This window comes from Ranitomeya imitator, chromosome 3 (assembly GCF_032444005.1).
Source record: "Ranitomeya imitator isolate aRanImi1 chromosome 3, aRanImi1.pri, whole genome shotgun sequence".
NCBI classification, from domain to species: Eukaryota; Metazoa; Chordata; class Amphibia; order Anura; family Dendrobatidae; genus Ranitomeya; species Ranitomeya imitator.
In genome coordinates this window covers 436,549,460-436,566,664 of record NC_091284.1, presented here as the reverse complement: position 1 = coordinate 436,566,664, position 17,205 = coordinate 436,549,460, and the positions used below count along the sequence as shown (strand labels likewise).

At 41.0% G+C, this 17,205-nt stretch overlaps 1 protein-coding gene across 3 annotated transcripts in view; it reads right to left on the bottom strand.

The window, feature by feature from the left end:
• BEND2 (BEN domain containing 2) overlaps positions 1-17,205 on the bottom strand; it is a 90,412-nt gene that overhangs the window by 2,217 nt on the left and 70,990 nt on the right. For all 3 annotated transcript variants that reach the window (XM_069757329.1, XM_069757328.1, XM_069757330.1), the window contains 2 exons: positions 14,526-14,647; positions 667-895 (listed from right to left, as the gene is read on the bottom strand). In XM_069757329.1, coding sequence (XP_069613430.1) covers positions 667-895; positions 14,526-14,647 — 351 coding nt within the window. The remainder of the gene's footprint in view (positions 1-666; positions 896-14,525; positions 14,648-17,205) is intronic.

The window sequence follows — 17,205 nt, the reverse complement described above, 5'->3', positions numbered from 1 at the left end:
CGGATAGGCACATCTTATGAATATGGAGAAATACATAACAAAAGCTCATCATTGAGAGGACTAGCAGAGATACAGCAGATAACACAATGTCTTATAAAAACAACAGCAGGATTTAGCCAGACCCATCTAGCTTTCATTCCAGGTACACTAATAGCTCGTCATTAAATTGAATTGGTCGTGGAACCTGTAGTATAATCATTTCTCCAAAGTGTCCCAGGAGCCATTGTCCTACTCGACAACACCAGGCTACTGTATGCAGCCTGTGTGGACTAAATGTGCTACCATGGTTTGTAGGGTCTCTTATCGAGCACATCTGTTACGTCGATGGTCGACAATTGCAAAGGGAGCTGACCTAATCGATTCTGATAATTTGTGTGCCCAAGTGCATTCAGCATGGCAGAACATTTCTCAGACAACCATTTGTAACCTGACATATAGTATGCAATGGCATGTAAGTGTGGGGATTCTTGTATGTGATCGATATTGAATAAAATTGAGAAGATTTTAAAAATGTAGTTTCTATCTCTTCATTATTTGTATATCATTAGCATGGTCTATTGATCCTGTGATTTTCATAATTCCACTACTTTTCCTTTTTGGGTTTTCAATTTCAATGTTGAGTGTAAGAGAGCTACCTCTAAACATAGTCTAGTTTAAGAGTATTACCTATAGGGTCCGAAACTTTCTGTTTTGTAGACATTCCAGCCTTATGCGGTCCAGATGCCCGGTTACCCGTCTGCTTATTTACACTGTTAGCAGGTGGAGCGTTAGTTTTTACAATATTTTGGACATTGTCCGGGATTTCCACTTCATTATCTTCCTCTGTTGCATCATCAGAATCCAAGCAAATTGAGTCACCAGAAACTTTAGATGGGGTTTTAGGACACACACTGACCTTAATGGAAAACAGAAACACTTAAGCAGTTAGTTAAATGCCTCGAGAAAGTAAAAATGTTCACACCTACACTGGAATTTACTACATCAGATAAATACACAAGTCAGTCAGAACATTAAATCCTGCTGCTTAATATTGTGTAGATAGCAGCTCCAACCTGTCAAGACACAGACTCTACAAGAACTCGGAAGGTATCCTATGGTATCTGGCATCAAAATGTTAGCTGATGATTCTTTAAAAGGAAACCTGTCAGTAGATTAATACTTTCCAAAATAAAGGAATCATGAAACAGGCACAGGCTTCCTCATTACAAATATGTAATGGTATTTTCCGAAATACTGCCGGTACCACGTGCCACACCAGAGAGGCAACGGGAGATTAGGGAGGTTAATAAGTGGCTCAAGAATTGGTGTAGGAAAGAGGGGTTTGGGTTCCTGCAGTACTGGGTCGACTTCTCAGTTGGCTACAGGCTCTACGCTAGGGACGGGCTGCACCTCAATGGGGAGGGTGCAGCTGTGCTGGGGGAGAGAATGGCTAGAAGGTTGGAGGAGTGTTTAAACTAGGAATTGGGGGGGAGGGTATTCATTTTATAGGAGTGGAAGATAGTGCAGACAGAGACCTGGGCACAAATAAGGAAGTTGGGGGTGGCGGTGGCATGGGGGGTTGGGTCAGAACAGTTAATTTAAGAAATATAAGTACAGAGAGGAACATAAAGTGCATGTATACTAATGCCAGAAGCCTCGCCAACAAAATGGACGAATTAGAACTAATGTTGTTGGAGCATAATTATGACATGGTGGGGATATCTGAAACGTGGCTGGATGAGAGCCATGACTGGGCTGTTAACTTGCAGGGCTATAGCCTGTTCAGAAATGACCGTACAGATAAGCGAGGGGGTGGGGTGTGTCTATATGTAAAATCGTCCTTAAAACCCATCCTGCGCGATAATATAGGTGAATTTAATGAAAATGTAGAATCCCTGTGGGTGGAGATAAGGGGAGGGGGAAAAATAATAAATTATTGATAGGGGTTTGTTATAAATCTCCAAAAATAATGGAAGCAATGGAGAATATCCTCGTAAAGCAAATAGATGAAGCTGCGACTCAAGGAGAAGTCATTATTATGGGGGACTTCAACTACCCTGAAATAGATTGGGGAACAGAAACCTGCAGTTCCAGCAAAGGTAATCGGTTTTTGACAATTATGAGAGACAATTACCTTTCACAACTGGTTCAGGACCCAACAAGAAGGGGGGCACTGCTAGACCTAATATTAACCAACAGGCCAGACCGCATATCAAATATAAGGGTTGGGGGTCACTTGGGAAATAGCGATCACAAAATAATAAGTTTTCATGTATCCTTTAAAAAGATGTGTAGTAGAGGGGTTACAAGGACACTAAACTTCAGGAGGGCAAATTTCCAACGGATGAGAGAGGATCTTGGTGCAATTAACTGGGACGATATCCTGAGACACAAAAATACACAAAGTAAATGGGAGACGTTTATTAGCATCCTGGATAGGACCTGTGCACGGTATATACCGTATGGGAATAAACATACTAGAAATTGGAGGAAACCAATATGGCTAAATAGAGCTGTAAGGGGCGCAATAAGTGACAAAAAGAAAGCATTTAGAGAATTAAAGGAAGTAGGTAGTGAGGAGGCATTAAATAAATACAGAAAATTAAATAAATTCTGTAAAAAGCAAATCAAGGCAGCAAAGATTGAGACAGAGAGACTCATTGCCAGAGAGAGTAAAAATAATCCTAAAATATTCTTTAACTACATAAATAGTAAGAAACTAAAAAATGATAGTGTTGGCCCCCTTTAAAATAGTCTGGGTGAGATGGTGGATGAGGATGAGGAAAAAGCCAATATGCTAAATGACTTTTTTTCATCAGTATTTACACAAGAAAATCCCATGGCAGACAAAATGTCTAGTGATAAAAATTCCCAATTAAATGTCACCTGCTTAACCCAGCAGGAAGTGCGGCGGCGTCTAAAAATCACTAAAATTGACAAATCTCCGGGCCCGGATGGGATACACCCTCGAGTACTGCAGGAATTAAGTACAGTCATTGATAGACCATTATTTTTAATCTTTAAAGACTCCATAATAACAGGGTCTGTGCCACAGGACTGGCGTATAGCAAATGTGGTGCCAATATTCAAAAAGGGAACAAAAACTGAACTCGGAAATTATAGCCAGTAAGTTTAACCTCTACTGTGGGTAAAATCCTGGAGGGCATTCTAAGGGACGCTATACTGGAGTATCTGAAGAGGAATAACCTCATGACCCAGTATCAGCAGGGGTTTACTAGGGACCGTTCATGTCAGACTAATTTGATCAGTTTCTATGAAGAGGTAAGTTCCGGATTGGACCAAGGGAACCCAGTGGATGTAGTGTATATGGACTTTTCAAAAGCTTTTGATACGGTGCCACACAAAAGGTTGATACATTAAATGAGAATAATGGGGATAGGTGAAAATATGTGCAAGTGGGTTGAGAGCTGGCTCGGGGATAGGAAACAAAGGGTGGTTATTAATGGAGCACACTCGGACTGGGTAGCGATTAGCAGTGGGGTACCACAGGGGTCAGTATAGGGCCCTCTTCTTTTTAACATATTTATTAATGACCTTGTAGGGGGCATTCAGAGTAGAATTTCAATATTTGCAGATGACACTAAACTCTGCAGGGTAATCAATACAGAGGAGGACAATTTTATATTACAGGATGATTTATGCAAACTAGAAGCTTGGGCTGATAAATGGCAAATGAGCTTTAATGGGGATAAATGTAAGGTCATGCACTTGGGTAGAAGTAATAAGATGTATAATTATGTGCTTAATTCTAAAACTCTGGGCAAAACCGTCAATGAAAAAGACCTGGGTGTATGGGTGGATGACAAACTCATTCAGTGGCCAGTGTCAGGCAGCTGCTACAAAGGCAAATAAAATAATGGGATGCATTAAAAGAGGCATAGATGCTCATGAGGAGAATATAATTTTACCTCTATACAAGTCACTAGTTCGACCACACTTAGAATACTGTGCACAGTTCTGGTCTCCGATGTTTAAGAAAGACATAGCTGAACTGGAGCGGGTGCAGAGAAGAGCGACCAAGGTTATTAGAGGACTGGGGGGTCTGCAATACCAAGATAGGTTATTACACTTGGGGCTATTTAGTTTGGAAAAACGAAGACTAAGGGGTGATCTTATTTTAATGTATAAATATATGAGGGGACAGTACAAAGACCTTTCTGATGATCTTTTTATTCATAGACCTGAAACAGGGACAAGGGGGCATCCTCTGCGTTTGGAGGAAAAAAGGTTTAAGCATAATAACAGACGCGGATTCTTTACGGTGAGTGATTCATTACTTAAATTTAAGAGGGGACTGGATACCTTTCTGGAAAAGTATAATGTTACAGGGTATATACACTAGATTCCTTGATAGGGCGTTGATCCAGGGAACTAGTCTGATTGCCGTATGTGGAGTCGGGAAGGAATTTTTTTCCCCAATGTGGAGCTTACTCTTTGCCACATGGGTTTTTTTTGCCTTCCTCTGGATCAACATGTTAGGTTAGGCTATGGGTTGAACTAGATGGACATATAGTCTTCCTTCAACCTTAATAACTATGTAACTATGTAACTATGTATGTTCGAGAAACCTAACTTAGTACCCAGTCAGGAACAGAGAGAAAAGTCAAGAGGCAGCTCTCCTACCCAGCTTCACCCTGGCAGGCATTATTAAAAGGTCTCCCCTATACACAAATAGACCTACCAATCATAACGAGCTGGGTGGGAGAAGACAGCGAGAGAGCTACCACTTTGACATTAGTCCCTGTACGAGGCTTTGAACATCACTGCAATGTAACCAGGGAACCCATCCCTGTTTCATGCTGCCTGTGCTTCCTTTTAAGTAACCTGTAAGTTAAACTGTTAAGTTTAACTGTTCAATTAATCAGGACCCCTTCCTCAAGTGGGCCCTAAGAAGTAGTGTAGGCATCATAGCAGCAAAGAGGGCTGTTACCCCAAGCCCACTTGGTGATGCCCAACAAGAGCGACTGTCACTTATAAATGTATAGGTGTGCACAGCATACAGATACAGTTAGGCTATGTGCACACGTTCAGGATTTCTTGCAGAAATGTCCTGAGAAAAACCTAAAATTTTCTGCAAAAAATCTGCATGCGTTTTTTGGCACGTTTTTAGTGTGTTTTTGGTGCGGTTTTTTGTGGAATTTTTCCGGACATTTCTCAATGCATTATATAGTGGGAAATCCGCAAAATTAATGAACATGCTGCGTTTTTTACCGTGATGCGTTTTTTTCACGGAAAAAAACGCATCATGTGCACAAAAATTGTGGAATTTATTCTAAATGATGGGATGCATAATGTATGCTTTTTTTTGCGGTTTTATAGCGTTTTTATAGCAAAAAAACCGTGAAAAAAAAAACGCAAAATATCAGCAACGTGTGCACACAGCTTTAAACTGCGGTACAGCAGGGAGGCATGGTCTCCCTGCACTACCGCTCTACATTTTGTAGTCCACAGGTCACTTTAGACCTGTGGCCTACAGAATGATAGGAGCACACACTATGTCAGCTTCACAGCACAGGTTGCATGATGAAGTAATTACAGGGGTTTTCCCAGGAACAAAGTTCATTTTATTCAATAGATCTTGGAATAATATTAATTTTCACAATTGGATGTGTTCTGACTGTGCAGGAACTGCCCTGGAGATGTGGTATTATCAGACCATGTCCTTGGATGGTCAGACACGGCCATTACACAGTACACAGCAGGGGCACATTTATAAGATTATCTCAGCACAGGGACATTTTTTTCATGCATCCAATTGTGTAACTTATTATTATTCACAGATCTATTGATTAAAATCAACTTTAATATCAATTTTGCTTTGTGGGAAAACCCCTTTAACTGACAGTGGACACTATGCCTCAAGGTCCAGGTTTGGGGGAGTGTATATTTTAGGAGTTTGTAGTTACAGTGGAATGTTGGGGCAGTATATTATGAGGAGGAGACTACTGTGGGGGCCATCATACTATGTATGGGGGAATTATACTGTGTGGGGGGACAATTAGGAATCATACTGAGTGGGGGGCATCCTACTGTGTGTGGGGACAGGCTGTTGGGCATCAGGAAAGATTAATATTTTTAGGTGCACTCAGAGTCGCTATAATTTAATGTCCCCTACAGGTATTATTGGGGATGAGCAGACCCATGGATGTTTGGGTTCCGCAATTCAACTGAATTTTAATCCAAAGTTCAGTTCGGGTACCAGAACTTGAACCCGAACCCCACAGAAATCAACGGTGACCCAAATGTTGGAGCTGGAAAATCTCGCTCGCTCTCTCCTGCCCAGACTCCTGAACTGTGAAATGGACTTCCAGAACAAGTCAGTGTTTGGAGTTCAGCACCAGACACTAGGTGTCTATGAACCCCAAACTTTACACTTCGGGTTCGCTCATCTCTACACTATGTTCCAAATTATAATGCAGATGACATTTTTCTCAGATTTTCCTAAATGGTTGGTGCAAATTACAGTCAGTCTAATAAAAGTCATCACCCATGAGATTATACATCAAATTTTATCCCAATGATAACAGTATAATCTCCAAAATGAATAAAAACTCAAAATGCACTGTTCCAAATTATTAGGCACAGTAGAATTTCTAAACATTTGATATGTTTTAAAGAACTGAAAATGCTCATTTGTGGAATTTGCAGCATTAGGAGGTCACATTCACTGAACAAAAAAGCTATTTAACTCCAAAACCTCCTAACAGGCCAAGTTACATGTTAACATAGGACCCCTTCTTTGATATCACCTTCACAATTCTTGCATTCTTGAGTATTTGGAGAGTTTCTGCTTGTACGCCTTTGCATGAAGTCAGAATAGCCTCCCAGAGCTGCTATTTTGATGTGAACTGCCTCCCACCCTCATAGATCCTTTGCTTGATGATACTCCAAAGGTTCTCTATAGGGTTGAGGTCAGGGGAAGATGGTGGCCACACCATGAGTTTATCTCCTTTTATGCCCATGGCAGCCAATGACTCAGAGGTATTCTTTGCAGCATGAGATGGTGCATTGTCATGCATGAAGATGATTTTGCTCCTGAAGGCACGTTTCTGCTTTTAGACCATGGCAGAAAGTTGTCAGTCAGAAACGCTATTTATTTTACAGAGGTCATTTTCACATCTTCAGGAACCTTAAAGGGCCCTACCAGCTGTTTCCCCATGATTCCGGCCCAAAACATGATTTCTCCACCTCCTTGCTGACGTCGCAGCCTTGTTGCGACACGGTGGCCATCCACCAACCATCCACTACTCCATCCATCTGCACCATCCAGGGTTGCTCGACACTGATCAGTAAACAAGACTGTTTGAAAATTAGTCTTCATGTATGTCTGGGCCCACTGCAACCGTTTCTGCCTATGAACACTGTTTAGGGGTGGCCGAATAGTAGGCTTATGCACCACAGCAAGCCTTTGAAGGATCATACACCTTAAGGTTCGAGGGACTCCAGAGGCACCAGCAGCGTCAAATAACTGTTTGCTGCTTTGTAATGGTATTTTGGCAGCTGCTCTCTTACGGTACCGTCACACTCAGCGACGCTGCAGCGATATAGACAAGGAGCCGATCGCTGCAGCGTCGCTGTTTAGGTCGCTGTAGAGACGTCAAACACAGCAGCTCCAGAACGATGCAGGAGCGATCCAGTGACGTAACGGCGACTCACTTATCGTTGTAGCTGGTTGTTAGCTCCATGTAAAACATTGCTGGCATTGTTGCTTTTGCTGTCAAACATGACGATACACGCCGACCTGACAACCAAATAAAGTTCTGGACTTCTAGCTCCGACCAGCGATATCACAGCGGGATCCAGATCGCTGCTGCTTGTCAAACACGAGATCGCTATCCAGGACGCTGCAACGTCACGGATCGTTGTCGTTCTCGTTGTAAAGTTGCTGAGTGTGAAGGTACCTTTAATCTAATGAATTTGTCTGGCAGAAACCTTCCTCATTATGCCTTTACCTGCATGAACTCTGTCTGTGCTCTGTTTCAGACACAAATCTCTTCACAGTATGATGATCACAAAGTTTTTGTGAAGTATCTAATTTTTTCATACCTTGTCCAAGGCATTGCACTATTTAACGCTTTTCAGCAGCAGAGAGATCCTTTTTATTTCTCATATTGCTTGAAACCTTTGGCCTGCTTAACCCCTTTACCCCCAAGGGTGATTTGCACGTTAATGACCGGACGAATTTTTACAATTCTGACCACTGTCCCTTTATGAGGTTATAACTCTGGAACGCTTCAACGGATCCCAGTGATTCTGACACTGTGTTCTCGAGACATATTGTACTTCATGATAGTGGTAAAAATTCTTTGATAGTACCTGCGTTTATTTGTGAAAAAAATGGAAATTTGGCGAAAATTTTGAAAATTTCACAATTTTCCAACTTTGAATTTTTATGCAATTAAATCACAGAGATATGTCACACAAAATACTTAATAAGTAACATTTCCCACATGTCTACTTTACATCAGCACAATTTTGGAACCAAAATTTTTTTTTGTTAGGGAGTTATAAGGGTTATAAGTTGACTAGGGAGTTATAAAGATTAAAAGCTGACCAGTAATTTCTCGTTTTTAAAACACCATTTTTTTTTAGGGACCACATCTCATTTGAAGTCATTTTGAGGGGTTTATATGATAGAAAATACCCAAGTGTGACACCATTCTAAAAACTGCACCCCTCAAGGTGCTCAAAACCATATTCAAGAAGTTTATTAACCCTTATGGTGCTTCACAGGAATTTTTGGAATGTTTAAATAAAAATGAACATTTAACTTTTTTTCACAAAAAATTTACTTCAGCTCCAATTTGTTTTTATTTTACCAAGGGTAACAGGAGAAAATGGACACCAAAAGTTGTTGTACAATTTGTCCTGAGTACACCGATATCCCATATGTGGGGGTAAACCACTGTTTGGGCGCATGGGAGAGCTCAGAAGGGAAGGAGCGCCGTTTGACTTTTCAATGCAAAATTGACAGGAATTGAGATGGGACGCCATGTTGCGTTTGGAGAGCCCCTGATGTGCCTAAACATTGAAACCCCCCACAAGTGACACCATTTTGGAAAGTAGACCCCCTAAGGAACTTATCTAGATGTGTGGTGAGCGCTTTGACCCACCAAGGGCTTCACAGAAGTTTATAATGCAGAGCCGTAAAAATAAAAGAAAAATGTTTTCCCACAAAAATTATTTTTTAGCCCCCAGTTTTGTATTTTCCCAAGGGTAACAGGAGAAATTGGACGCCAAAATTTGTTGTCCAATTTGTCCTGAGTGCGCTGATACCCCATATGTTGGGGGGAACCACCGTTTGCGCGAATGGGAGGGCTCGGAAGGGAAGGAGCTCCATTTGGAATGCAGACTTAGATGGAATGGTCTGCAGGTGTCACATTGCGTTTGCAGAGCCCCTAATGTACCTAAACAGTAGAAACCCCCCACAAGTGACCGCATATTGGAAACTAGACCCCCCCAGGGAACTTATCTAGATGTGTTGTGAGAACTTTGAACCCCCAAGTGTTTCACTACAGTTTATAACGCAGAGCCGTGAAAATAAAAAATCTTTTTTTTTTCCCACAAAAATTATTTTTTAGCCCCCAGTTTTGTATTTTCCCAAGGGTAACAGGAGAAATTGGACCGCAAAAGTTGTTGTCCTATTTGTCCTGAGTACGCTGATACTGCATATGTTGGGGTAAACCCCTGTTTGGGCGCACGAGAGAGCTCGGAAGGGAAGAAGCACTCTTACTTTTTCAATGCAGCATTGGCTGGAATTGTTGCGTTTGGAGAGCCCCTGATGTGCCTAAACTGTGGAAACCCCCCAATTATAACTGAAACCCTAATCCAAACACACCCCTAACCCTAATCCCAACAGTAACCCTAACCACACCCCTAACCCTAATCCCAACCCTATTCCCAACTGTAAATGTAATCTAAACCCTAACCGTAACTTTAGCCCCAACCCTAACTGTAGCCCTAACCCTAGCCCTAACCCTAATGGGAAAATGGAAATAAATACATTTTTTTAATTTTTCCCTAACTAAGGGGGTGATGAAGGGGGGGTTGATTTACTTTTATAGCGGGTTTTTTTAGCGGATTTTTATGATTGGCAGCCGTCACACACTGAAAGACGCTTTTTATTGCAAAAAATATTTTTTGCGTTACCACATTTTGAGAGCCATAATTTTTCCATATTTTGGTCCACAGAGTCATGTGAGGTCTTGTTTTTTTGCGGGACGAGTTGCCGTTTTTATTGGTAACATTTTCGGGCACGTGACATTTTTTGATCGCTTTTTATTCCGATTTTTGTGAGGCAGAATGACCAAAAACCAGCTATTCATGAATTTCTTTTGGGTGAGGCGTTTATACCATTCCACGTTTGGTAAAATGGATAAAGCAGTTTTATTCTTCGGGTCAGTACGATTACAGCGACACCTCATTTATATCATTTTTTTATGTTTTGGCGCTTTTATACGATAAAAACTATTTTATAGAAAAAATAATTATTTTTGCATCGCTTTATTCTCAGGACTATAAAACTTTTTTATTTTTTTTGCTGATGATGCTGTATGGCGGCTCGTTTTTTGCGGGACAAGATGACGTTTTCAGTGGTACCATGGTTATTTATATCTGTCTTTTTGATCGCGTGTTATTCCACTTTTTGTTCGGCGGTATGATAATAAAGCGTTGTTTTTTGCCTCTTTTTTTTTTCTAACTAGTGGGCCAGTTTTATAGGTCGGGCCGTTACGGACGCGGCGATACTAACTATGTGTACTTTTATTGTTTTTGTTTTTTTATTTAGATAAAGAAATATATTGATGGGAATAATATATATATATATATATATATATATATATATATATATATATATATATATATATATATATATTTTTTTTTTTTTTTTTCATTATTTAGTTTTTTTTTTTGTTTTGTTTTTTTACACATTTGGAAAAAAAATTTTAAAACTTTTTTACTTTGTCCCAGGGGGGGGGACATCACAGATCGGTGATCTGACAGTTTGCATAGCACTCTGTCAGATCACCGATCTGCCTTACAGCGCTGCAGGCTTCACAGTGCCTGCTCTGAGCAGGCTCTGTGAAGCCACCTCCCTCCCTGCAGGACCCGGATGCCGCGGCCATCTTGGATCCGGGTCTGGAGCAGGGAGGGAGGTAGGAGACCTGTGATCGCGTTGCTGCGGGGGGCTCAGGGAAGCCAGCAGGGAGCCCCCTCCCTGCGCGATGCTTCCCTGTACCGCCAGCACATCGCAATCATGTTTGATCGCAGTGTGCCGGGGGTTAATGTGTCGGGCGCGGTCCGTCACCGCTCCTGTCACATAGTGCCGGATGTCACCCCCGTGAGCGCGGCCGATCGCGTATGACGTACTATCCTGTCGGTGGTAATAGGGGCCCACCCCACCTCCACGGGATAGTACGTCTAATGTCAGAAAGGGGTTAATAATGTGGAACATAATTTTAAGTAGTTTTTCCTTTAATTAGAATCACCTGAAAAACTAATTATCACGTGTTTTAGATTGATTTCAGTTATCTATTGAGCCCTGAGACACAATACCATCCACGAGTTTATTTGAAAAACAAAACAATTAAATCTTTATGACACTTAAATCCAATTTGCATAATAATTTGGAACACAGTGTAGGTATCTCTATGAAGAGGGCACATAAGAAGCATTATGCAAACAATAAATGTGAGCACTAGTATTACTTTCTAGGGCACTTACATAAAGCATTAGTATTTTTATGGAGCAATTTTACCATCTAGAGGTAATAAAGGGAGAGTTTTTCTGTGTAAAGCCGGGATCACACATGCGAGAAACACGTCCGTGTCTCGCATGTGAAATCCAAGCTCTGGCACCGGCACTTCAGAGCGGAACGTGCGGCTCCATGTGTTCCTATGCGGCCGCACGCTCCGCTCCACAGTGCCGGCGCCAGAGCTTGGATTTCACATGCGAGACTCGGACATGTTTCTCGCATGTGTGATCCCGGCCTTAGAGGCACAAAAAAGAGCACTGTTACTATTCCACACAGCAAGTGCAGCAACAAGGACAAATACGCTACAGCAGGCTCAGCATTGGGATAACATCTTTGTGCAGGTTGGGAATAGATGGGTATAATTCTGTAAAGGCGAGAAGTCAAATGTGTCTTTGATGTAAAATCTACAGATTAGTCGTGTCTGGAGAAGTTGTCATGGCGGTTTGGGCCAAATGGAAAAGATGGGAAAAGTGAACAACTCCATCAGAAATATCACCTGTAAGAGTCGTAATATAACTGAACTTTAATCTCTTAATATGTTTTGCACAACTAGCATCTGCCATCGTACAGTCACTATATAGCAGGAATATCAGTCTTGCTTTTTGTATAGCAATTTGCTTTCAGTAACAGCATAATCATCTGTTTAGTATTATTATTATGGCATCATTTATTCCATTGCGCTTTACATGTGAAAGGGGACATAACAAAAACAAATAAAATAATCTTGAACAAAACAAGTCACTGACAGGTACAGGAGGAAAGAGGACCCTGCCCGTGAGGGCTCACAACCTACAAAGGATGGGTGAGCTAATTGTGCAGCGGTATGGTGGTTCGGTGGTTGCTGTAGGTTGTAGGCATGTCGGAAGAGGTAGTATGCGCTATCATAATTGTAAACATGGTTGCCTAGCTTAGGGACCCGCTCAAATAAGTTTCATTCCCCAACTTCCCAGTACTGGACTCCTAGCCATGCCTCTGGTCCCTCAGCCATTAAAAGCCAGAACCTTCACAGATTAAGGCTATGTGCACACTTCCGGAATTGCCACGGAAATTTCCACGGCAATTCCACAACTGTGCCGCTGGTAAAACGCATGCGGAATTGGCATGAGTTTTCCCGCTAAACACTAGCGTTTTTAGCTTGCAGAATGCTATTGTTTTCCAAGCGATCTGTAGTGTTTGAAAAGTGTGACCAACTTTTACTATTGATGCGGTCTATGCAGCATCAATAATATAAAGATAGAATGTTAAAAATAATTTAAAAAAAAATAAAAAATTGTGATATTCTCACCTTCCGGAGTCCCCTGCAGCCTTCCCGCTCCACGCAATGCTCCCGGGGATGCTCCGTTCCCAGTAATGCCTCACGACAATGACCCCAGAAGACATAGTGGTCTCACATGATGCTACGTCATCACAGGTCACTGCTGCAAAGCATCCCTGGGAACGGGAGCATCGCGAGGAGTGGGAGGTCTGCCGGGGACGCCGGAAGGTGAGAATATCACGATTTTTTCTATTTTAATTCTTTTTTTTTATAGGTATATGGTTCCCAGGGCCTGGAGGAGAGTCTCCTCTCCTCCACCATGGGTACCAACCGCACATGATCCGCTTACTTCCCGCATGGTGGTCATAGCCACATGCGGAAAGTATAGTGAAAAATCCTGAACGTGTGGACACATTCCTGCATTACCAGTACAACTTCAATCTTTAAATATGCAGAAGGAACTTTGGCGACATCATGGTCTTGTGATGAAAGGTCTTTTAGCATGTGGAAACATGGAGGATTTGAAGATGAGGGAGCATGGTAAATCCTCTACACTGTGTGGATGTGTCAGTCACATACAGTGTGTGTGTAGCATCCACACTTATAAATACCAAAATTACAAAGTTTGTAGGCATATGCCAACAAAGAAACAAAATGATGCTCATTCATCTGGTGATTGGATTGTTTATTCTGAAACAAAAGTCATCGTTCTCAGCAACACATTGCAACATGTATATAGGACATGTCCTGCTGATAGCATTATAAGTATGGGGGCAGAACGATCTATTTGTAATCATTCTCCCCCAGTCATTGTTCATCAGACTGTGCAAAGAGGTCGGTAAACAAGTGCCGAATGCACTTGTATAGTTAATGGCTTAAGCATGATCTGAAAACAGCTCATGTAAATGCATCCTAAGTGTTTCTGTGTGATGGTACACAGAGGGGGCACACTTTTACATTTTGCCCAGGGCCATATTTTGTCAAAAATTGGCCCTGCAGCCCAGATCACCTTTTCCAATGCTCAGTGATGCATGGTGGGTTCTGACACACTTCTACCAAAGCCAATGTTACCTTTACACCAATTTGTGGTATAGTAGCTTTTCTCTAGGATCTGTTAAGATGGGCCATTACCAGCAAATATCTCAACTTTAAGAACTGACTGGTCACTTGCTGCTATAATAACATACATGGGACACTACTTCTTGACAGGCGCCATTGTCACATGACAGTATTCTCCTCCCATCAGTGGGTTTAATGCCATGACTGATCAGTGCAGATTGACCTTTTTAAGTATAGTACTTGCGAAGAACTCAATCCTAAAAGTATCAATAATTCAGATTTTTCTGCCACCGTTCTTGGAATTAATGAATTATTAAACTAAAGATTTCTATACATAATCATTTTCTCTACTGTATACAACTTACAGCTGTTAGAAAATACGCACACTGTGGGAAAATACACACAACAAAAGGAAAAAAAGTATTTTGTCCAGGGAAATAAAAAAATAAAATAACTTACTGTACTTTTCTTTGTTTCTAAATGCAAACATCGAATCATGGCATTAACATTTGTGGTACAGGTTTTCCAGTCTTTTCCATATTCACTAAGATCACATTCAGGAAATACAGATGCAAGAAATTCTGCAAAACAAATAAAGAGCAATTAAGCTTAAAATGTCATCCATATAAAAGCAGTGGACAATCCCTTTAAATAGGAGATTGATGTCAGATTCACTACAAAAATTAATGTACAAAGCCACTGTGGACCTCTTGTGACTGTCAGAAATAGTGTGTAACCTGTCTGTGGCCACTGTCACACTGCAGTAATCCTAATTACTGTTTTATAACCTCGTTATATCTTTCTCCATGTAGTTTCCACTCTTGAAACTGACCAGATTAGCCCTGCCTAACCTGTAATACTAGACCAGGTTTGTCATTGCCTCTGAAGCTTTATAAATACACCTTACCCATGTACCTACCGGTCATAATCATTAAGGGGGTTGGCCACTACTTTTATTTTGATGGTCTACGCATGGGATAAGCCATCGATATCTGATTGGTGGGAATGTGACACCCGGAACCCCCCTCTGATCAGCTCTTCGCGGCTGGGGCTGGAAGTTTTCAGAGGCTGCTAAAACACAGTAGCTCCATCATTTCAATAGTGGCTCCTGCTGGGTACTGCAGATCCATCCCCTATTAATTTCATTCAAATGAATGGGGTGTAGGGGGGGGGACTTCAGTACCTAACCAATATAGTTTTGGCAAAGCTGCTATGTTCCGGTAGCTTCCTGGTAACAGCTGATTGGCAGAGGTGCTGGGTGTCCTACCCCCAGTGTTCAGATGCCTATATTAAGGACTGGCCGTAAATAAAAAGTAGTTGCAAACCTCTGTAGTAGAGAAACCGGTATTGAAGAGGATTTCCTGTCTCATAACAAAAGGAATATGCACCGTAAGTGTTATGGAGTATGATGGAGTCATTTAAAGCAAATATAATAAATTATAACTAATTCTTTACAGTTTTCATGACCATGGTACATGTGGATGAGCCTTATAATACACTACATAAAGAAGACATGTTTAAGAGGGTCTTTACCAGGTAAGGTATACTCATAAAACAGATTATTCCCATCTTGCACTTTAACAAAATTGTATTTATTTATTCTACTCACTTATATAGCACCACTAATTTTCACAGCACTTTACAGGCATCATCACTATTGTGCCCATTGGGGCTCACAATCTAAATTCCTTATTGGAGTGTGGGAGAAAACCGGAGGTAACTCACACGGAGAACATACAAATTCCTTGCAGATGTCCTTGGTGGGATTTGAACCCAAGACGCCAGCACTGCAATGCTACAATGCCAGTCACAGAGCCATTGTGCTGCCCTAAATTCATGCTTTATGCCATAAATGTTAGATGTGGGTCTCCCCAATGGACCCCACATCTATCTCAATGATGGGGCCATGATGTGAGTGAATCAGTGGAGAGTTGGTTTCCCATACATTTACATATGTTGCTTCCTCCATTTATTTGTCTCATTGAAGGAATCCACATCTACCATACATTTAAGACACATCTGGTATATTTGGCAACTTTTCTAAGTGTGTATTTTTATTGAGTGGCTAAGGTGGCTAGCATGTATGTATTTTTATTGAAAAGTTTATAATTTTTACAAAACAAAATTAAATCCTCCAGTAGCCCACCACCCTTAACCCAATTTTATTTTATTTTTTACAAAGCCCCCCCACGCACAATAAATAAATCACATCAACCATACAAATTGTAAAAGTTATTCAGCAAAAGTGGTGCAATTACGGTACAGTACATAAAAGATGAGCTTAGTCCTCACGAGCTTTAGAAAAGGAAGCATAATATTGATGTGTCATCATCCTATACATTTTCCTTTTGCTGAGACTATAAAAAGGTAGTGCATAATTTTACATATGGCTTAAAAGATCAGATTCTTTGCATTCTCAAAAAATGTGGATGAATACGTCAAAAAAGGCCTGCTATATATCAACTAATAGATTAGGCTAATCCTAATCAGAAGCTTATTAATTCTCAAGAATGCAAACCAGGTATCAAACCATGGTGCCCAAATCGATTTGAATTTGTTCAGAAAACGCCTTTTCCAGGTTCAACAGAATCTATCTATATCTCTATACACACACAGTGCTGTCCAATGTGTTTACAAGCTATATAAAGCATTTTAGCAATTGGTATTTTACACCAGAGGAGTCAGCTCAATTTATACTTCAAATGGTTGGCTGTTAACGTTCACCACCCTTTCCCAATATTTATCCAGTCCAAGTAATGTGCAGTAGTGTGACATCACCAGCAAAACATCTCGGACAACGGGCATCAACTCACACTCCCACTACATAAAAGAATTTTGGGGTTCAATAAACTGTGTATTAAATATAATTACGGTATATAAGTGTGACAGTCTGCGTGCCTCCCCATGAGATAATTGTGGAATCCTCACCAATAACTCCTGCCATTTTCACTCCTCTATAGGGCCAATTTCCCCTCTCAATTTTACTCCAATTTGACCAGGATAATTATCTAGCATTAAACACAATAGAGACCAAGAGACCACGGATAGAATTCCAGAGGAATGTTCTAATTTAGAGATGAGGTTTAGGACCTTGTTAAACTTGATACCTTCTTCATGCCCTATCTTGTAAATCAGCTCC